The sequence below is a fragment of the Hyalella azteca genome, unplaced genomic scaffold (assembly GCF_000764305.2).
Source record: "Hyalella azteca isolate HAZT.00-mixed unplaced genomic scaffold, Hazt_2.0.2 contig14329, whole genome shotgun sequence".
In the NCBI taxonomy this organism is placed as follows: Eukaryota; Metazoa; Arthropoda; class Malacostraca; order Amphipoda; family Hyalellidae; genus Hyalella; species Hyalella azteca.
This window is the reverse complement of record NW_025944219.1, coordinates 57,471-81,513: the sequence shown is the minus strand read 5'-3', so window position 1 is coordinate 81,513 and position 24,043 is coordinate 57,471. Positions and strand designations below refer to the sequence as shown.

The 24,043-nt window shown below is 38.8% G+C and overlaps 1 protein-coding gene across 1 annotated transcript; it reads left to right on the top strand.

Annotated features, from left to right (window-relative positions):
- The first annotated feature begins 181 nt into the window (after positions 1 to 181).
- LOC108682672 (Krueppel-like factor 12) lies at positions 182 to 13,512 on the top strand. The gene is made up of 4 exons (XM_018171885.2): positions 182 to 214; positions 525 to 1,941; positions 2,304 to 2,363; positions 11,977 to 13,512. The coding sequence occupies exons 1-4, from the start codon at positions 182 to 184 to the stop codon at positions 12,285 to 12,287; spliced, it is 1,821 nt and encodes a 606-aa protein (XP_018027374.2). The 3' UTR covers positions 12,288 to 13,512.
- The last annotated feature ends 10,531 nt before the right edge of the window (positions 13,513 to 24,043 follow it).

Genomic DNA, 24,043 nt, shown 5'->3' with positions numbered 1-24,043 from the left:
TACAGGCTATTCTCCTGCACACACACAGGTTACTTTCTTGCATGTTAACTACATATACACATTCTCAGTACCTACATTATTGGGACGCGTGACGTCACTTATTTGGTTTTGAATTAATGAAACTGTGATCAGAGTTTCATTATCAAGAAAGATATATTGAACATACGATAACCTTCAAATGATGAACGAATTGAGTCACTACGTTAGAATCAGGGTAAAAATACGATAATTATACTCAGTGCACCATTAACGTAGCGATGATATGCACTGCACGATCATCATCTCTTCGACGAGTAAGCGAATCTCTTTGCTAGATCCAATCCTGGCTCGCTAGAGTCTTCTGTTCCAAAGGGGCCTCCAAGTCACTGTCCTCAGCACAGATTATTGGAAAATACTGCTTGTTGAAAAGACTTTTGGTTATGTATAAAACACCACATTTTAAGAACATTGTTTTTTATAACTTGGCTATTAAAATGATTTCTTTGTCTAAGTAATGCTGTAAAACGTGCATTTTCCTCCCACAGAAGGAGCTCGACAAGTTCCTCTCAGAGGAGCTTCAGATGGAAGAAATGCAGCCACCTCCCACCGCAATTCAAGAAACTCTGCACCAAGAACCGGAAGAAGAACAACAATCCCACATCCAACCAAGAAGAACTTCAGCCTCGCAAATTGATGAATTTTTTGACGCCGATATTGCGGTGGATGCAAACCTATGGAGCGTTGATGTGGAGGCGGTCGTGGCAGCACCAGACCAGGACGTTGGTAAATACGTGTGTAATAGAAGTTCATTAGGAAGTAAGGAAGAGTCCTGGAACACAGACGATCTCACAAGTAGTAATAACAGTTCTTACAGTAAAGGTTCCTCCACTTACGTGTCACCCGTCAGCTTGAGAAATATCATGGATGACGAGGTGTTCATCAAGCCTGAACCAGTCGAGAATAGGTTAGCCATGTGGGAAGATGTCACTTCTTCAGTAAGACATCTCGATCCCGAGGAATCCAACCACGTTCAACTGGGTTCTTCCGCGCCAGCTTCGCTGGGGTTTCATCCGCCCAACGTGCCATCTCATCACCACCAGCAGTTCCACCAAAGTTTGCATGGTCAGTACCACGCCACTGTTTCCATCAACCACGATGTCAGCTCACAATACCCTTCTTCGTGCTACCATTCTGCTTCTAGTTCTTCTTCTAGTGCTCTAGATGTCAAATTAGAAGATCATGCTTCGCCTCGTGCCCCAATGGTCTCCAGTGATATGCCTGGCTTACTAACCAGTCCAAGTCCTCCTTTAATTCGCTCTAGTATGAGCTCTTGTAGTGCGTCTATGCCTATGCATTATAGGTATAGTCAATCTTCCAAGTCCACAAACGCATCTTTAACTCATACTGGGGTACCCGTAGCATCAGTTCACCGGATTTACACTCCACCTACTCCTCCTTCTTCTGACCATGGTTCTCCTGGGGATCTCCATGCTCAGTTTCCACCGCATTTTTCCATGGGACCTCGAAGGACGCCTCCCCCTCCTTATAGCGTGGCAGCATCTCCTACCTCCACTCCTCGAGTGCACCCTGCCCCGGTGGTGTCTGCACCTACTTCTTCTCCAGGCCATCGACATATACCACCTAATTATTGCAGCCCTGGTCTGCAGCAGCGGTTGCAGCCTAGTCCTGCACGCAGGGACTGTAATCAAGCCACGACCTCAGCGAATCCTAACCTAGTTATTCCCATGGGCGCCGCACGGCGGGGTTCGTTTTCTGCGTCCTCGGTTCCTCAGGCCTCGGGATCGCGAAGTCTCCTTCTGCCCAGAAGAGGCGGGAGCCCAGCAGGACGTAGCTCGGCCAGTTTACCCCCCTCGATTATGTCTAATAATGCCCCGCCAAAATATAGTCGAAGAAATAATCCGGAACTCGAAAAGAGAAGAATTCATCACTGTGATTTTCCAGGTTAGTAAAATATTTAAGCAAATACCAAAGATGAATTTGTCCAATAAACTGCCTAGTTTCTGATGCATCGTTTCACAAAATATACACAAACTCCCATCCCTACTTAGCCCCTATCATAACGCACGTTACTTCGTTTATTTTTTTGTTAGCTTATAAATCAGTCCATATTTTTCATTTTGAACTTCATTAGCATTAACGACGAGGCACTTGAAACTAAATTCCAGGAAAAAATGTAAACATAACTTTATTAGAATTCAATTTTATTAATAATTTATCTATCAATAATTTCCCGTTTTGTGTACATCGTATTACAATATCATGTCATGTCATGTAATATAATGATATTGTACCTCACTTGACAGGTTGCATGAAGGTTTACACCAAGTCCTCCCACCTCAAGGCGCATCAAAGGATACACACCGGTGAGTGAACCCTACGAATCCTATGCTCCTACGGCGTGTTACGTCAATAGTGCTGAACTGCTCGAGTGTTGAAGGATAAATAAATCTTGTTCGCTCTATGGTCAAGTCTCCATTCATCTATGTTACTTAATTTATTAAGTTAAGGAATAAATTTTCTGACCCGATCTCTGTGGTCTGCAGTCACATTCTCGGTCCATATAATGTAGACCTGATATTTTACGTGTGCAAGGAAGTGTTCTGAAGTCTCATAACATCAAGCGATGTTATCAATAAGTTGATGCTAATAATATGATGTCATTCACGAATCCCCATCCCTAATTGAAGCGGGCATTTAGCTAAGCACATAGCAGTGTCCTGCGGGATTATAAAACATGCTGCAATGCGATAACCGAGCCGAAAACTCAGCACATTTTCCTGGTACTATTTTTAGATGAAGTTCAAACCGGTTGGACTAAGATACATCAACCGTCCTCAATGCTATTCGTACCTAAAGGCCTGGTAACAAGAGTTACCGTCAGCAGACAAAGGCTTAACCTATTATGAACGCCAATGCTATTCGTACCTAAAGGCCTGGTGGCAAGGGTTACCGTCAGCAGACAAAGACTCAACCTATTATCTACGTCAATGCTATTCGTACCTAAAGGCCTGGTAACGAGAGTTGCCGTCAGCAGACAAAGGCTTAACCTATTATGAACGCCAATGCTATTCGTACCTAAAGGCCTGGTGGCAAGGGTTACCGCCTGCAGACATAGGCTCAACCTATTATCCACGTCAATGCTATTCATACCTATAGGCCAGGGGCCATACTTTCAAAGTTGGCTAAGTGAACGTAACTACTTGCGCTCTATTTTCTTGTCTATGATTTGTGGATTTTGCTTAAAAGGCCGTCAATGATTGGCTGATGTACTTACGATCTCTTAACTTTTTTTTGAAAGTATAGGCCCAGGTAACCAGAGTTACCCTCAACAAAGTTAATGATCAGCGCGGCGATGTGGAGGTGACAGCCCTGCACGGCCGCCTCCATTTTGCTTGCCTTCATAGCGCATAAAAACTTCTCAGTTTAGTTCTTCCTCGCTTTATTAGTTCATTAGCGCTTCTGGTAGGAATAGCATTGTAAGATGTACCGGAATTTATCCACTCCGACGGCTGGCGCAAATACACCAAAAATACTGACAAATAAGAACCAAAATTAATAAAATTGCGTACTTGACACTCACTTAGGAATTATTAGGAATCCATTAATTAACGATAACAATAAAATATGATTATATTCTTAAATATATAACATATTCGGTGTACGTCTGTCCTCGCCACGCCCACAGCTCCAGCGCGCCGTGCGGGTGCCAACAAGATTATCGATGGAACTTGATAATTGATAATTAAAAAGATTAGCATTGTTTGATTAATAAAATAATTATTGTGCGATTCATGGAAAATACGTAAATGGTTGACAATAAACACGATATCAGTACGACCATGTCAGTCACCGGTACCGGTTATTGACTTGTAATATTCCAACATAGTTAATATGTGAACATCCAACATGGTTAATATGTGAACATCCAACATGGTCGGTATGTGAACATCCAACATATATGGTCGGTATGTGAACATGCCCGTGTCGGATGTGATTATCCGGCATTTGGTCCACGGTTAGTCACGGTTATTCTCACCATTACTCACTGTAAATAACGTCTATTCTTACCATTACTCACTGTAAATAACGTCTATTCTTACCATTACTCACTGTAAATAACGTCTATTCTTACCATTACTCACTGTAAATAACGTCTATTCTTACCATTACTCACTGTAAATAACGTCTATTCNTGTGCTCTAGTGAACATGTGCTCTAGTGAACATGTGCTCTAGTGAACATGTGCTCTAGTGAACATGTGCTCTAGTGAACATGTGCTCTAGTGAACATGTGCTCTAGTGAACATGTGCTCTAGTGAACATGTGCTCTAGTGAACATGTGCTCTAGTGAACATGTGCTCTAGTGAACATGTGCTCTAGTGAACATGTGCTCTAGTGAACATGTGCTCTAGTGAACATGTGCTCTAGTGAACATGTGCTCTAGTGAACATGTGCTCTAGTGAACATGTGCTCTAGTGAACATGTGCTCTAGTGAACATGTGCTCTAGTGAATATGTGCTGTAGTGAACATGTGCTCAAGTAATCACATGTTCCAGTACGTAACTTTGCCCTATGCTGCGTAAGCCTCATCAGACAGTCACCTACACGCCACCTGCACAACGTATATGGTCGCTTCATGTTCTCTAATACGTTTCAATCTCTATAAATAATTTGGGCATCACTTAATGTTACGGAATTTTTAGTGAATAATTGACTGTGATTAAAGAGTTGCATTCAATAAACATTGATTATAATTGAGCCCCGCGAAATGCGCAAGAACCTGGCAGCACGAGAGTGCAGGCAGTTGCAGAACCGGTTCCTCTTGACCAATGACCGCAGGAGCTGAAGTTTCATTCACAAATCTTTTGCGACGTTGCCACGTCTCATCTCGTACTGCATCGTTTCCTTGTTGCTTTTCTGTTTGCATGTTACGTCTCATGATTTGTACAATTTTTATGCCACGTCAAGCTTCTTTCTGATTCAGAAGTATGTTTTTAATGAATTGGTTCAATACATTGAACATTAAGTAGGATCATATCCTTTGTCTGAGGCAGATAACGAGATGACTTCATCTCCCACGAAACTCATGAGCACGACTTCAGACAGTGATATCTTATAACTAATATCATGGACTATTTAGGTTTATATAATGAATAATAATGTCATATAGAACAAACAAAATACCCGTTCAAAAACATTTCCGCTACCATCCATAATTTAGCCTGTGCTTCAGTTCATTCTTGAGAGCAATAGCCTCGACTTCAATCTAGCGGCGTCTGGCAACTTCGGAATGCAAGGACAACTTGCCAAGCATTTTAAGATGACTTTTAGGTTCTGTCTTTTCATCTCAACATGTCAGACAAACTTTTCTTTGTTGCCTGCAATCTAAATGTTCCAAAACTTCACAACGCACCTCGCAGCAAAGAGAATAGTTGTAATAAAACCTTTTTTCAACTCTTCAACCGAGCTAAAGTTCCGCCGCGGAGGGGTCAACTGCATTGATTTTTTTACATTTTCGCATTGTTTATTTTCTGATTTTCGAGACGGGATCTCGATTTTAATGAGCATCCTCGACATATGAATGACTTTGTAAAAAACCTGGAAGGGACTTAGGGGCTGAAAGTATTTAGGAAGAACTTACGAAGCGCGACTTGAACCCAAAAAATACTGTAGTAAAACCCGGCAGTTCATTCACATTTCCTAACGTCTCCTCCAGGGCTGGAAAAAACTCGATTGAAAGAAGGGCTTATATCGAGGGGGAAGATTTAAGCTACAAATGTGGGTGCCATGAATGTTATGGCTAGAGTTATGGCTGGCGTTTTGTTGTTATATGGCTGGCGTATTGGATATTATATGGCTGGCGTATTGTACGTTATATGGCTGGAGTTTTGGATATTATATGGCTGGCGTATTGTACGTTATATGGCTGGAGTTTTGGATGTTATATGGCTGGCGTTTTGGATGTTTTATGGCTGGCATTTTGGATCTTATATGGCTGGCGTTTTGAATGTTATATGGCTGGAGTTTTGGATGTTATATGGCTGGCGTTTTGGATGTTATATGGCTGGCGTTTTGAATGTTATATGGCTGGCATTTTTGATGTTATATGGCTGGCGTTTTGGCTGGTGTTATCTGACTGAAGTTATGGGTGGTATTGGCAGACTGAAGACAGGTATGATTGGCTGAAGACATTAAGCAAAGATTGAAGCTATTCAGGACTGGCTGAAGACAGTAATGTTTGAATGAAGTCATGAATTACTGGCTAAAGACATCTAGGATAAAGTTATAACAAATGGGATTATCAGCAGGCTTTAGGGGCTGACAGAAAGCATTAGAGATTGACTGAATGCATGAGGGACTGGCTAATGGTAAATTTTACTTGCTGAGAGTTCTCAATTCACTGAAGCTTGAAGAAACAAAGTCATGAATATTTGGCTAATGAATCTCATTCTCTACAACAATATTTCCAAGTAGCCCGGGTACCTGCAGGAGGAGACTTCTATGTTCATTAAAAACTTACTTTTTTTCTTTTTAGCGACTTGCAAAAAAAAAGTTTAGACATGGGGCTGTCACCGTACCCTGATGACTACCAAGACATTCAGCGGTAACTAAAGCAATAATGACCGCTGATAAACAAATGGATTGGGGAGGAGCGTGGCGGACATGGCAAAAAATAGGGCCGCTCAGTAGGGCCATCGACTGGAAGTTTTTGTGTCCGTCGAAGTGGCGAGTTTGGCTGAAAGTGGCAAGTGCGGCGTTGCCATCCACCGTGGATTTAGCGCTAGTGAAATTCGAATGATAAATTCACGATTTTGATAATTCTTTGGTGGATTGAAGACCTGAAAGGTTTTATTCAATCAGAAATGGATGCATATGGCTGTCCGAAATTAGCGGCTTTCTCAAAAAATTTAACAGTTGTTCTTAATTCCATTCAAAACGGTCTTCTGCTTTTGAACCGAAATCTAATATTAGGATAAGCCGAAAACTTTATTTTTTATAATAAAAATACTCTAGTTTGTTATAAATTAAATATACTCTCGAAAAACCATCACAATGCTTCATTTTTCAAGTAATTTATTATGATGGACGAAAATACATTCCTTTCATTTTTCGGTTAGTTAAATAGGACGAAAAATGTCATGAAATTTCACAGATTTTGATGGAACTCGCCATGGTATGCAGAGAATTGGCGGTGGCAGTTTAATTAGTGAAGTTTTCTGGAAGGAATAAGTGAATTTTTTTAGAGTAATTATTGAAGTTTTTTAGAGAAATTAAGGCAGTTTTTTCAAAAAAATTAGTTAAGTTTTTTAGAGACATCTGTGAAGTTTTTTTCGAGAAATTAGTAAAGTTTTTTCTGATAAATTAGTGAACGTTTTTTTTAAGAGAAATTAGTGGCGTTTCGCCCACATTGCGATGCACTTTTCGCCCGGATAAGGATCACCTTCCCAGTTGCTTCGTATCAGTGCTACGTCTACTCATGTTCTATGTAAGAAAGTATTTCTATTTAGGAAAAACAACCAATTTATTTTTATGAGTATATGATTAAAGTATCTGCGATGAGTTAATTGACGCTGCTAAATAAGTCAGAAGTAGGGTTGGGTCAATTTGTCTAAATCGCGACACACTTTCTTAATAACAGCACGAGCAGAGAGAGTACGGGGTTCTGATACGCATTGTTTTATGGGCTAAACAGGGTCAAGATGACCCATACAGAGGCAGAAAGTGTATCACTATTTGTACAAAGTCTCACTTATTGCTCTGAGTGTGCTCTTAATATTATTTTAGAAGGTATAGTTCGTGTCTGCTGAACAGCTCTCATTTGTGGACATTGATAGCTCCTGTCCTCGTATTTAACCTGCGAATTTTGAGATTTGGACAAGAGTTCGAAAATATCGCCATGGGCTGTATCTGGAAATATTGGACTGCGGAGACATTGGATTGAAGACATATTGGACTTGGGAAATATTAGACTGAGGAAATGTTGGACAGAGGAAATATTGGACTGAGGAAATATTGGACTGAAGAAATATTGGACTGAGGAAATATTGGACTGAAGAAATATTGGACTGAGAAAACATTGCTTACGTATATATCGATCAGAACCTGACCTGTGACCTGCCGGGCAGAATGTGACACTCGTACTCCCTTACCCATTACAATGGTAATAATCCATTGACATTTTATTAATGGATATGTTATAATGGATTCATAAACATTTTTATGCGGTCAATAATACCTATTCCACACATCCATCAAATTAATGTTATGAATAGTTGATAAATTTCTCAGAATGAATTTTAGTTAAAATATTATTTTCGAAATAAATTATTATATTCGAAATCAAATTCTACATTTGAAATCATTTTATGATTTCAAGATTCGAACTCTATTTTTTATTTAAATGGACCATCACAATTTTTTAATTCGAGAGGCTGTTGACCGAGTGGGGACAAGTATTTTGTGGGGGGTGAATGCCCACTCGTGAGCCGGAGAGGGACTGAGTGTTGACTGAGCACTTGACCTCTTGGGGACCTGCTCCCTCCACGAGGGGACCTTCTGCTCCCCACACCGACCATACAAGGACACAATAACACACAGTAGCACACAACACTAGTACACATTAGTACACACTAGCAACCCAGACTAGCACACACGAGCACACACTAGCAACCCATACTAGCACACATTAGTACTCACTAGCACACACTAGCAACTCATGGTAGCACATATTAGTACACACTAGCACACACTAGCAACCCACACTAGCAACCCACATTAGCACACACTAGCAACCCATGGTAGCACATATTAGTACACACTAGCAACCCAGACTAGCACACACTAGTATACCATACTAGCACACAATAGCAACCCATGGTAGCACATATTAGTACACACTAGCACACTCTAGCAACCCACACTAGCACACACTAGTATACCACACTAGCACACACTAGCATACCACACTAGCACACATTAGCAACCCATGGTAGCACATATTAGTACACACTAGCACACACTAGCAACCCACACTAGCACACACTAGCAATACCTTCTGCTCCCCACACCGACCATACAAGGACACAATAACACACAGTAGCACACAACACTAGTACACATTAGTACACACTATCAACCCTGACTAGCATACACTAGCAACCCACACTAGCACACACTAGCAACCCATGGTAGCACATATTAGTACACACTAGAACACACTAGCATCCCACACTAGCACACACTAGCAACGCGTACTAGCACACACTAGCAACCCACACTAGCACACACTAGCAACCCACACTAGCACACACTAGCAATCCACACTAGCACACACTAGCAACCCATGTTAGCACATAGTACACACTAGCACACTTGATCACACATTAGCAACCCATACTAGCACGCACTAGCAACCCACACTAGCATGCAAGTGTAGGTTGAGTCTATCAGATTGTCAACATGGTTTTATTGCGACAGATCCTGCACCACTAACTTATTATCTACGTTGAACGATTGGACTCGCCTGCTGGACGAAAGGGAGCCACTGGATGCATTGCACCTCGATTTTGCCAAAGCATTTGACAGTGTTCCGCATGAGCGGCTGTTGCGTAAAGTGAAGTCTTTGGGAATTGAGAGAAACGTACTACTTCTCCACGCGACAAAATTTCTTTTCACTTCGAATCATCGACATGTGGAACAGCCTCCCAAATGACATCGTTGGCGCTCCAAGTATGACTAGAAAAGACTATGGAAAACAGACTAGATAAAATACTATGGAAAACAGACTAGATAAAGCTATGGAAAAATATATGTTCAGATTTGAAATGCCTAGCATCATATCGAACCCGGTGGAAGTCTAGTAGCTACTTGAAACTATCGTCAGTCATGAAAATATCCGGTCAAATAAAACGATATTAGATCTTCTGTGAACAAGGCGCGAAAAGGAAAAGAATCGGCAATAGGCCACATTAGGCCTCACTTCAGCGCCGAGATCAATATGTTATGTTATGTTACTCACGATGTACATGCATTGGATATACATCGAAGATTCTTCAGTAAAAGTAAATCATGTTAATGGATCGATCGGGCAGACGGCAAATGGCTTATTCAAAATAAGGGACTAACGGACTTAGGACTAAGGAAATTAAGAATCAGGAACTGAGGGGACAAGGACTATACTAATAAGGGACTGAAGGCCTGACGGGCTAAGAACTAAGGAAATAAATTCCAACCGTCTGCATACAATTCAGGAATTTGTTGATTATATAGTTCAGGTATGGTTTGTTGGAAAATTTTCAAATCAATGAAAATGATCCATACATCAATCGCATCTTGTATGCGTTAATTAGAGCTTCAGTTCTGAATTCAAATCAACGCGATGCAAATATTACCAATTTTTGCCTTCAAGAAAGTTCCCCTTCGAATGCTACCATGCGCTCAGTTGCTGTTCAGTTCGCATGATCATAATCTATGTTTGCTCTTTATATGGTATTACTTGATATACGGTAGATGCGCATTGCTGCCGATACCTAGCATGGAAACGAAGTAAGTCTTTTTCCCGCAGTCTTCACTCACAAATTTTAACCTTGAAATTAAATTTTGAGAGTATATATAAACTTAGAAACCGGCACCGGAAGTCAGAGATTGTTCGCTACAACAACTCCACGGATTGTAAGCGTGCCAGTTGAAGCGAGCGCTATAGGCTCTAAATTTTCCTATAAATTTCACCTTCATGGAGGAATAAAATTGTATCAAAACTTTGACTCCTCATCTAAATTTGATGAAGTTACAATGCAGGAAGGAATAACATACTAAGAGTTATTTTTTCAGCTGACTTCTCAAGTGATCAAAGTTCAACTCACAACGATGGTAGAAATTGCATTGTAATACGCATAAGATGTCGTCTTTTCCGGCCGGGAAGGAGCAAATCTCAGTGTAGGAATCAGCTAGCGTTTAGGATCTTTATCTTGTTTGCACAGGAAAAAAGTCGACGACTGCGCAATGAACTCTTTTAAGTGTGACGTCACCGCCTCATCCCACCCGCCCTCTCCCCCAGACCCACATGTCCTCCCCTTCTTGTTCTATCTCACTCCTTTCCCCCTCGCAGCCCCACCGCCGTGTACCCTTTCCCGTGATACCCTGTCGTGCCCCATCTAAGCCACCTGTTAGCGCTGCTGCACAGCATCTGGCAACACACACGATGCTGCTTCACATCATCTTTCATCTGGAAACATTCAGGGAGCTGAAGCACATCATCTAGCATCTGGCAACATTCATGGCTATGCAGCACATCATTCCGTGTGAGTCGAAATTATTTTCTTGAGTAAACGTGCAGTATTCAGTCCAGTTGAATTTATTGAATGAGGGTTTACATAATATTTATGGGCTTGATTTTGTTGAAATATTTTCCAGCTGAGGAGGGGCAGCTGTAGTGCACTGTTGATGTGCGACTCGTCATCGTTCATTGATACATGCTATTCATTAACAACGTCTCATTAGCTTTTATTTCTCATATGCTTTTACTCGAAGTTTGTGAGTAACAAAATTAATTTCCGTGAAGAACACGAAGGAATAAAACTCAAAACTTATTTATTATTTTTTAAAAACTTTCTTCGCTGTCAGTAAATGCCAGAAAAAATGGTTTCTTTCCCGATGTCCAGGGCGACTTATCTAGATACAATAAAAGTCGTATAACTGTCGTATAAGTCACCACATACCGGATGCATAACTAGTCACATAAAACAACATTAAGTGAGTAATTACATTTACATATCACTATAAATTATACAAGAATACCTTTTCCCATCAGCTGCCGCTGGCCCGTGTGCTAGCGGCAGCGGTGCAATGTTGTGTTTGGCGATTCGCGCTGTGCGAAATTTACTATGCAAATAACCAGATTACTGTTATACAACTTTTGTGATTAATCACAAGGTTTTTTTTAATTGTAATATTAACCTGAGCCCTTTTCCATCCTCAGGGGAGAAGCCCTACCGTTGCCACTGGCCCGAGTGTCAATGGAGGTTCGCGCGGTCCGACGAGCTCACGCGCCACTACCGCAAGCATACGGGCGCCAAGCCCTTCAAGTGCCGCGTGTGCGAGCGGGCCTTTGCGCGGTCCGACCACCTCGCGCTGCACATGAAGAGACACATGCCCAAGCCCGGCAAGACTGCGGCAGCGGGTGTGGCGGCTGCGAGTGTTGCAGGGGTAACTAGTGCATCTACCAGTAGTGTTGCAACCGCTGCGACAGTTGCGGCTCCTGATAATACGGCTGCTGCATCATCCTCCTGAGTGGGGTTTTCACTGCGACAGCAGGTGTACCAAATGCAAGTGTTACAGGAGTAACTAATGCATCTACCACAAGTGTTGCAGCCGCTACGACAGTTGTGGCTCATGGTAATACTGCTGCCGTATCATTCTCCTGAGTGGGGTTTTCACTGCGACAGCTGGTGTACTGGGTGCAAGTGTTACAGGGGTATCTAGTGCATCTAGCTCAAGTATTGTAGCCGCTACGACAGTTGCGGCTCATGATAATACGGCCTGAGTCAATTTTTTAAATTTTTAAATGTAAAATTACTGGGGAGCGAGTTACCGGGCATTTAGGTATTCAGCTGTAATATAATATAATGTGCAATGGGGATGTGAATGTGGCCCCTTTATATGCGTAGTGACTAGTGCCAGATACTGCTATGTTTATAATAGTTACTCCTGTTGATACAGATTGTGAGCATCTCATATTTGCTACACTAAGAAGCTTAATTATTACTTTATAATAATTATTTTTATGTTGAAATAGAATTAATTACATGCGAATTAAATACAGAAGAGAAAATGGTCGCGAGATATTGGCCAAAAATGTTGTCGTCAAATGAGATTGATGTAGCACATTAAACTTATTAATAGTCCTTACAAAGGTCACCATGAAATTATAGTTATAGAAAATAAAACTACGTGAATAAGTAAGGTTCATATTTTCTTTTTTTGGTGTATATTCTTGAGGCTATGACTCAATTCAAGTATTACCGGAGGCTTAAATCATGCGCACTTAGCTTGTCACTCTAAACTTGTCACATATTCTGCATAATGACGGTTATAATGTCCCACAAAAAGTTATGATGAATAACGTTGGGAACGTTACAAAAAACGTACAATGAAACACGACAATCTCACATCATTTAATGCAGAAACATCCTATAAAATAATGGAGTCAATTTAAATCAATACCAGCACCACTCTTAATCTACATTAGTTACCGAGCGATCCATATTCGTGATAATTAAAGGCCATATTGAAGTATTTCCACTTTCTGTTAATATTGTTCCCATTTTTTATGTTTGTGTCATTATTAATTGTATTCTGAACTCTCTTACATTGATCTTGCTGCACTTGGTGTCATATACTTCATATGAATGAATCTTTACTCTTGAAATTCTCTCAGGCAAAAACCATCCAGTGCAGAGATTATTCAATAAAATTAAATTATATGCCAAAAAGTAAATGAAACCATTGTTAAAATTGTATCAAAATTAATAAATTATATGGTAAATATATTACTGATCGTGTATACTGAAATGTTAGCTATTTCATTCGATAAATAAAATTGATAGTTTTTAAGATTGTAACATCATGCTTAACGTTTATACGGTATCGCGCCTTGCTAGGCATATCGATTTAGTTTATATTAATAGCATTAATAATGTTAATTAAGCCAAGGTTGTTGCAATATTCCGTAAGTCATGACGGAGTACATTATTTATTTCATTAAAAGCCATCTTTTTACTAGTGTGTCATGGAAGTGAAGATGCTCATTCGGTGCCATAATTTCAACAAGTGTCATCATTAGCATAGTGAAAGTCCAACTGGATCACAAATAGCTACTGTAGAGCTGTGGCACTATATGTCAGTAAAGCTGAAGCATATTAGCAGTCTAATTGTAGCATAGTGACAGACTAATTGTTAGGAACGTAATAGTCTAATGGTAGCATATATATACGCAGTTTAACTCTTAGACAATTTCGGTCCAATTGTAAAACAAGTGCAGTTCAGGTAAAGTAACGACATTCCAACTGTTATCCAATGCGTGCTAACTGTAGCTTTACTATAGTCCTCCAACTATAGTCTAATACGTGCTAGTTTTAACATTATTACAGTCTCAGCATTATCTCACTACAACTTTAGCATGACGTCAGTCAGACCGACAGGTTAGGTGCCCGCTGAAAGAGTGGACCGTTCCCCCACACGACAGCGGCCCTCACCGTGCCCCATAACCGCCCCTGGGGATTCAGACAAGACGGCACCTCAAATCTTGATTTTTTTTTGTTGATACAACGTCAGCTGATCTGAATGTTAGTTTGGTCCATGGAAAATACGAGTCATATATTTAATGTCCAGATTTGATATCAGTATCCAGGTTCTATCAACCCAGGACGGTTCGTTGACATGTCAGACGTGAAAAAGCAGCTTGCGATCGTCCAACAGATTCTTCAATTGATCAATAGAAAGCTGAATCCAGCGTGGAGGAGACCTTGTGTTTTGTTTATTCTAGTTCAAGTTAAAATTGAAATACGCAGCATATTTTTTCCGCCAATAATAGGGCAAGCAATGGCCGACCAAGTCGACCTATGTTTCTGTCACTCCTCGAAAGGGTTCATATATGTGTTGTGTTAGAATCAGTTGTTATGATAATGCAAATGTGATATTGTACTTTTAAGAATATTTATTGTACCTATGCATCTATGTTTTTTATAACTTTTGCTCTCTTTATCTCCAACGAATATTTTCTTTTGCTGTTTCGGTATACAAAATTGTGTCGAAATTGTGCCATAACCGAACACAGCAAAGTCGACTATTGCGTTCACTAGGTCGTTCACTTGTTATTTTTCACATGTTACACTTTTTATAACAATTGTTATTGTTTTTTCTGTGACTAGAGTTTGCAGCGTTGATGTTCTCGATGATTTTGTTTCGAATCTAAAGTATTACAATATAAGAAGAACTATAAGTATTTTGTGTCGTATTGAGAGCAGCGAGCGTCTTGTTGGCCGGATTCAAGACCTCCGCGAGTCCGGATGTTAACCAAAATACAAATAAACTTTTCGTATGCATATAGCTATTCTGAGAGGGATAGTTAACTAAAATCTTGCTTTATGCCTTGCATCCAAAATGTAGTGTTGCATTTGATATACTGGTGCACCTAACACCGCTGTTGAGAACCATTCTTGGGACACAGTATGCACTGGTGCACTTGGTGCACTGGTGCACCTTACTCTGCAGTTGTGAACCATTCACGGTACACACAGAGACTAATATGGGGAACGTGTTTACTATGCTTGTACAAATCCTCAATCCTGATCAATATATCTAAAGCAGCCGTTATTATTTATAAATATATCCGATTGAAGCCGACGTTATTTGCTCAATGCATGTAATGCCCTATAAATGAGGCCTACAAATTGAGAACAAGAGAGAGAGAGAATTTGTTCCATTTGGGCTCAAAAGTTCTTTTCAGATGTCGCTGAAATGAGATATTTTGTGCCTATCAGAACTGGAAGCCTGCCTGATTTTTTTACGCTCTAGGAAGGATATACGAGTATATAAACTGCTGCTCAATTCAGGGCCGATTCTCCAAATTGGGGTATGAATTTTAGATTTCCACTTGAATATTTTTATATACAATGTAATTGTTGCCAGGACTTGCATCATCCTTATGACATCGTCCCTCGGCACCTCTGCCGTGAGCAGAGTGTGCCAGCAGGAAGACGACGTGCAAATCTGTCATTAAATTAAAATATTCGATTTAAGCAAAAAAATTCGAGTAAAGATTCTGCTTCTAAATTTATTTTTGGTTTGATTTAAATTGAATGCAGTTATAATATAATTCTTATCATTTAGGAATTAATTGTTATAAAGAAATTGCTTTTTTGTTTGCGGTAATGAAACACTGGTCTAGGAACGAGGAATGAATGCGTTTGAATAGAAGAAATGGATTCTCATGAATGTAATGAACAATGAATGGTCCCAACGAGTGGGAAATTCATAGAATATTAAGCTGATGGCTTCGTTATAATACGTCAATGTGCGCATCGCATAGTTTGTGCTACGTGCAATTAGTGGGTAAATTCAAAGTAAAAAATTATGCTGTCTAGTAAGCCTGTCCACTCAACAGCTTCTTATCCATAACGTTATTCCTACCCGAAATGTAAATTAGTATTTCAGTCCAACCCTTTGTTTACGGATACATTAACCGTCGTCAATAATATTCGTACCAAAATGCTTGTTAAGGACAGATACTGTCAGAAGACTAAGAGTTAACTCTTAGTTTGCTCAATTCACAAGCGTATCAATAATTCACAAGTACATCAACAATAATTATAAAAAGTACAGGTACATAAATAAAAATGATAATATTAAAGCGAAGAAAACACCAAGTTAATTCACGAAGTATTCATTGAAAACTTTCAGCTCTAGCATCGGCTAATAAATTAAAACAATTTTGCTTTTTATTCCGTACATTCCTTAACTGATGGTGGTCTGCGGAACGCTTTTGATGACAATATCGAAAATTTTGATGTCGTTTTCTTTGCTTAAAGTTTATTGGTGATAGCCACAACATATCGCCATAACTCATGTATTTTGTTCATACAGTTAGTGTGTGTGTGTGAAACACATTAGAAGTTACCACTGTAGTTTTAACGTATGTGTTATTAGTTGTTGTGTAATCTATTGCTCATACTCGTACCTATAGTATACACTATTGTTTACTTCGTCTTTACTCTTACCAAGAGAGAAATTGGTCCTTTTACAAAACATGTATTATAACGCAGGAAACATATAATATAATTCAACATGAATCTTGTAATATTATTTAATGTGAAACGAAGGTGCTCTAGTTGCTTAGTATTATAATAAATCAAAGTTCAGTTACTTTATTTATGATTAGTTTGCATCGCAGCCTTTGTGTTCAAAATTTCTATGACAAGTATTAATATGTTCTATTTAATTAGCAGTTAAATTTATCTGTTCTCATTTATAGTTAATTTAGGGATTCTGATACTCACAAATAAATATTTTGTAAATTAAATATTCAATCTTCCAAATTAACGAGCAGTTTTGTTAATTACGCTCAAAAATCATTTATTGTTTCAAATTTGATTGATTCTAACCAATTATTTCGTCTATACAAAACACAGAAATTCATCACCACAACATCTACATCACCACAACATCTACATCACCACCACATCTACATCACTACCACATCTACATCACTACCACATCTACATCACCACCACATCTACATCACCACCACATCTACACCACCACCACATCTACATCACCACCACATCTACATCACCACCACATCTACTTCACCAACAAGACACGGATGTCCCTACCTACACATCCGCAGCACCACGAACACATTAAAATGCGACCAAAATAAATTTTTCTTACAAATTTAACTTACAGTATTTATTCTAAATTTCCATATATAGGGCAACATCTACATCTATCTATCTATCTAACTATAACTTCTAACGTATTAAAATGCGACCAAAACAAAGTTATCTCCTGCGAAATAACTTACAGTATTTATGGTTATTTTCCTAATATAGGGCAAAATCTGTGATTTCGAGTAACTTCCAACGTACGTAGATCATCATTTCAAGAATTTTTTCAACTGTGACATACAAGTTGCCACTGATTTCGAGTCGCAACTTTGCAATATGAACAATATGTATTACTTATAAGGGTAAATAATAACATTCAAGTTGGATTTTAAAAAGCTCATTATTTTCTGCAATACTCAATTTTGCAAAACTCAATTGTTAACAGACTGTTGCTCTATATACGTTACTCTATATATTATATAACGGGCAGGGCATTGCGAGTAGCCTCGCTGTTATTGAAGGAGCTGATGCAAAGTTAGTTGGTGCACATAATATTGTTCATTGTATATGTCAATTATCGTGATGAAAATATTGTTTTTTTTTGTTAGACCTCACAGCTACATTTGATTCGAATAAATCACATTACATTTGATTCTAATAAATCACATTCCATTTGATTCGACTAAATCAAATGATTCACAGCTACATTTGACTCGAAAAAAAGTTAATATATGTTACGGTTCAACTTGCGTCCAACACACGTTGTTGACTCATGCGTCTCTCTAAACTTGTTTCAACTCTCCGACGCATGTCTCCAGGTCAATCAATGATGAATCCTGCTTATCTCATTCAACATTTGAGTCAATTTGGCCAATATCTTCATGACTGAAATTAGGTTTAATTTGTTCAACACACCTTTTTGTTATGCTCGGAAACTCTTGTGTTGAAGTTGAAAATAAATGCGTGCCATTTTTTCTANTATCGTGACCCGAATGTCCTCATCATCTTATCTTATCGTGACCCGAATGTCCTCATCATCTTATCTTATCGTGACCCGAATGTCCTCATCATCTTATCTTATCGTGACCCGAATGTCCTCATCATCTTATCTTATCGTGACCCGAATGTCCTCATCATCATCTTATCTCATCGTGACCCGAAAGCGCCGCAAGCCACTGAATTGACATATAACCCGAATCGACACCTATACTTCTTCAATTATGAACAGATCAGCTATAAATCCAGAATATAACTATTTATTAGCTGGGCTGACATGAAGGAATTACTTCAGATTTTCACAGCGTACTGAAATGTCGATTAAAAGTAGGAATAAATTTCAATTCAATATTGTGCAATTCAAATTAAAACACATCTTGGAAGAACTATAACATCACTGAAAACTAGACCTGTAGCTAGTATATGCCTGCAGCAAAGCATCATTTGTGTCACAACGCCGTATTATATAGGATGACAATTTGCCGGGATTAGCTTAAATTCAGACTTCACTTGAATCTGATTATGTTTAATTTTATATTACTGTACTCTGGTGATTCAAATGACGATGAATAATAAGTTAGATATACCAACGTAGGAATCTATATCAGGATCAATGTTTGATCTTACCATATGGCAACTGGAGTGATGTCTTGAACAGACGCCTGTTATTTCCCATTTGGCTAATGCCTCAGTTGACATTTTTTATTGAGCATGATGTTCTAAATTTATTCAATTACTTATATTGATTGATTTATTGACATATATTTATTGTAACTAAAAATTAGACTGGTTTTGTTCGGTGTGGTCTTCAACTCTTATCATATCAAGCCTTATTGTTGGGAATTTATCCCAAGCAGAGAGTTATCCTCGTCTAGAAATTATTTCTAAACGATTTAACAATGATTGCAGCCTGCGACGACAATGAAAGTTGTTCAAACAGATTTAGTTTGATATATTTATCTGTAAAGGTATCGATCGGTTATTTCCAGCGAGGTAATACAAAAATAGCGCTCAGGTCTGCTTAATAAATTAAGGGCAGAGACTTTGCGTTTGGAGTTGGAAATACCTAGTAAAGAAATACGTAAAGTAAAGACGCCTGTTACACTAGAAAATTGCTGTGAATATTTCCGAGTTTCAAAATTGGATCAATTCCATAGTAAAGCTCACCTTATTAAATCAAAATAAGTGCACGTATAAGGTGCTTTTAGAAATGCTGCTTAATGGCAATAGACAGGTTTCTATAGGATAGTTTGTACGCGGCCACATTAGATGTGATTGAAAACCGCGAGAGTTACTAAGTTTAAAGGTAGCCAACGTTGCAAATTTTAAATGCACCACAACATGCTTGATAACACTGACATTACAGGTTAAGTTGAACAGCTAAAGACGAGTCAACACTTAAACATAACCTGCCAATCAGAGTTGACCCTTCCCGAAGTTTAATAAAAATTTACAGTGCAGCTCAAGCAAAGGTTTAGTATTTAGCAGATAATTCGATACGGGGTAACAGACACTAAGTTTGACGGGCTGCCAAAGCGTTCGTAAGAAAGTGAAAAACGCATGTACCACCAACTAAAATAATAACTCAGCAAGGGTTGTACATAACAAATTAAGACCTTAAGTAGATTTAGGAAAATATGGCGCAACACCATGCAAGTAGAGTGGAAACTTGTGTGACGGTGTTAGTACACATTTAGATTAGTTTTCTTTCTATAGGGCCGTGGCTCTGTCGTATTAAGACGAGCCCGCTCTGCTTCTTCGTTGTAAGCTCCAATTAAGAAGCCTGGTTGAAAAAATTTCCAACAGTGTTTGCACAATTTTTAAGAACTCTGGATCATGAATAACTAAATCTAGGAAGTACCAACTGCTAATGAAAATTACGTCATTCTTTCATCCTTCATTACATTCCTTCATCCTCCATTATGTTCCTTCATCCTCCATCACTTTCTTTCATCCTCCATCACATTCCTTCATCCTCCATTACGTTCCTTCATCCTCCATCACATTCCTTCATCCTCCATTACGTTCCTTCATCCTCCATCACATTCTTTCATCCTCCATTACGTTCCTTCATCCTCCATTACATTCTTTCATCCTCCATTACGCTCCTTCATCCTCCATCACATTCCTTCATCCTCCATCACATTCCTTCATCCTCCATTACGTTCCTTCATCCTCCATCACATTCTTTCATCCTCCATTACGCTCCTTCATCATCCATTATATTCCTTCATCATTTATTACATTCCTTCATCCTTCAAAAATGAAGCCCCTAATGCAGGTTTGAATCGCCATGAAATTTAAGTTTGGTACTCTAGATATTATATGAATGATGGAAAATTCTATCTAAATTAAAAAAATTCCATTGTTCAGTTTTTAATTTTTGCGGACGAGAAATGTTATAACATCGCATACGGGCTGCTATCTACACGGTTTACAATGCACCCGATTTTCGAGGCATTAATTTACTTTATAGTTATTTAATATATTGGTTTAATTTTGATCTGCCATGTTGGTCTGTCACCAAATCTTCAACACATTGCCGATTTTAACCACAATTTTCACAGCTTCTCGCAGGTTTCGAAACTTCAATTCACTGCTCTAAACTTGGTGATCTCAACCACACGACATTCGTAGAAGAGTAACCCGGATTCTAGAAGAAGAAGAGGTTGTCGTAAGTTTTCATTCGGATCTTCAGGAAGTGCATTCCGTCTTCTACCGCCACTCCCTACTGCCGCTAGTGAGGTTTCTGGATGGGGAGAGGAAGAAGTACTTCCACTTCAGCAGTTATTTTATTGTTGGAATAATCTATTTAGAATAAATAAATACTACAAGTATTCATATAGAGTTATATACCATATAATTCTTTAGGGAACCTAAGGGAACCTATTTTATTTCACGTATTTCTACTGGGAGCCTTTTTTTCTAGTAACTAATTCTCAATAAAATATGGTTCCCCTAGGTTCCTCTGGAAATAACTGTTAGAAATAAGGATCCCGATGAAAATATTCTAGTTGAAACTTTATTTTAACCAATATACATAGAGTCATTGTTCCCGATAGTCATAGTCATAGGTTCTGATTGCCTTGATGGTTCGCTCAGGTTCAAAATTTGTCCAGAACTTTGAGGTTCTGATCTAATTATATGCAGAGGTGGGCAGTAGCGCGCTACATATGTAGCGGTAGCGGTGCTACATTTAGGGCAATGTAGCGGTAGCGGTAGCGCCCGCTACATAGTTGAGTAGCGATACGAGGTTTTGCCGCTACAGCGCTACCGCTACATTTATAGATAAAGCCTTTAGATTTTACCTTATAGTATTAAATATTATTTAAAAACCAGCATGATACATACATAATATAAATTACAGAATAAAACTGTACGAAAAATTTCGGTGTAATGTTGTCAACCTCAGCCTGTTACTAGTGTCAACATGTTAGTTGTTACTTGTTAAGTTGTTACCATATACCACTTACAGGTATTTTTTCATGTTTCAGTTTGCTTACAGTTATTTTTACACAGCTATTTTTATGTTTCACCTTCCTACATGGATGTCTACTTTAATCTACCAATCTCAAATATAACTCACATATATACACAAATAAAAGACTGATTTTTATTTGTATATGTGGATAATTTTTGAGATTGGTATAGATTAAAGTAGACATCCATGTAGGGAAAGTAAAACATAAATATAACTGTAACTTTTATTTACTGTATCTAACCCGTACTAGTTCGGTTAGGTTAATTGCAATAAAGTTGCATTGATATGTTTTGAAAATGTTTTATTATCATTAAATGTTTNATAAGAGGACGCGTGTGCCGGCATGGCAGTAAAGGCTTAACCCACAACTCTGGTAGGAATAGCATTATGAATAAGAGGACGCGTGTGCCGGCATGGCAGTAAAGGCTTAACCCACAACTCATGTTTGTCTAAATGGTTGACGATCAAAAGTTTCTCTGTCGCTCGCGCGACACGCAAATGCAAAAACTCGGTCTGATGACCTACCCAAATAAACGAGATTTGGCGACCTCGATCTAGATTGTCACTCGAGTCTCACAGCTGCAAGTATCAGTATATTATAGTATTTGGTATATAGTATTTAGTATATTATAGTATTTAGTATAGTATTGTATTTTATATGTTATAGTATTTAGTATATTATAGTTTTTGAAGAATAGGCCAAGTTTGGCCTGTCGTTGATTCTTGTAATGTTCTTAGCTTGTCTCTGAAGATCGGAGGACTGCTCTCAGGATCAGATCTATCCATAAATGACTTTGAAGCTGAGCATCCACCAGTTTGTGCGGTGGGAGGCACTTCTAGTCGAAATATATTTTCATGCATAGCTTAAATTAGTCATTTTTTGAACGCATTTATACTCGGAGCGCTAACTTTGCTAGAAGTGAGATTGTTCCACATATCGGTCACTCGAAGCGAGAAATTTTGTCGCATCGATAAATTCCGGCACATTTTTATAGTTTATAGCCGTGGCCCCTGGTGTTGGTTCTCGTTTCAAACTCTAGTAATCCTTCTGGGATCTTGTATGAACCATGAGTATACGTGTGTACTTCGGTGAGCTAAACTCTATAATATCTTTCTTCAACGTAGACTTTTTCGTCACCACTCTTTCGAATATCTTCCCGTACTGTAAGATTACCGATTACTATATAGACTAGAGGATACTAAGGATCATTAATGTTCATATCAAGTGAAGTACTTTACACATGTCCTCTGCAGAACGCAGCTGCCACGTGTCAGCTCAGTCAGATAAAATTCCTTGTCACTTGAGTCTTACAGCTGCAAGTGTCAGCTTTATTGTCACCTGAGTCTTACAGCTGCAAGTGTCAGCTTTATTGTCACTTGAGTCTTACAGCTGCAAGTGTCAGCTTTATTGTCACTTGAGTCTTACAGCTGCAAGTGTCAGCTTTATTGTCACTTGAGTCTTACAGCTGCAAGTGTCAGCTCACAATAGTTTATACAGCTGCATCGGAGCAGTGAAGATACAGTTACACTGTGAACTGTTCAAATAGTGAAGGAGAAATTGTTACTTTAAACTGCTTTATGAATTAAAACGAGTTTTGCGTCATGAATTGAAATCAATAATCACTGTAATCACGTAATCAATAATAATATGAATGATTACGAATATGTTTATGGTAGCTGAATATCGTAAGAGTAATTCGTGGCCGCCATTTTTTGATCACGGCAGTGGTTAGCTTTACAATTTATTAAGACCTACTAGCTGTGATCAGCTAATAATAACCTGTAATTAGCTACTAATAACCTGTACTTACCAATAATGACCTGTAAATAGCTAATTATGGCCAGTAATTATCGAATGCTGACCTGTAAAAATTTATATAATCAATACAATGTTATCTACATAAACTTGAAGTCAAGTCATACAGCTTTGGCCCCACAACAACAGGGCAAAAGCAGTGACACGTTTAAACATGATTCTGACGGATGACATGTTTAAACAAGACTCTAACATATGACATGTTAAAACATGACTCTAACGCATGACATGTTTAAACATGACTCTAACGCATTACATGTTTAAACATGATTCTAATGCATGACATGCTTAAACATGACTCTAACGCATGACATGTTAAAACATGACTCTAACACATGACATGTTTAAACATGACTCTAACACATGA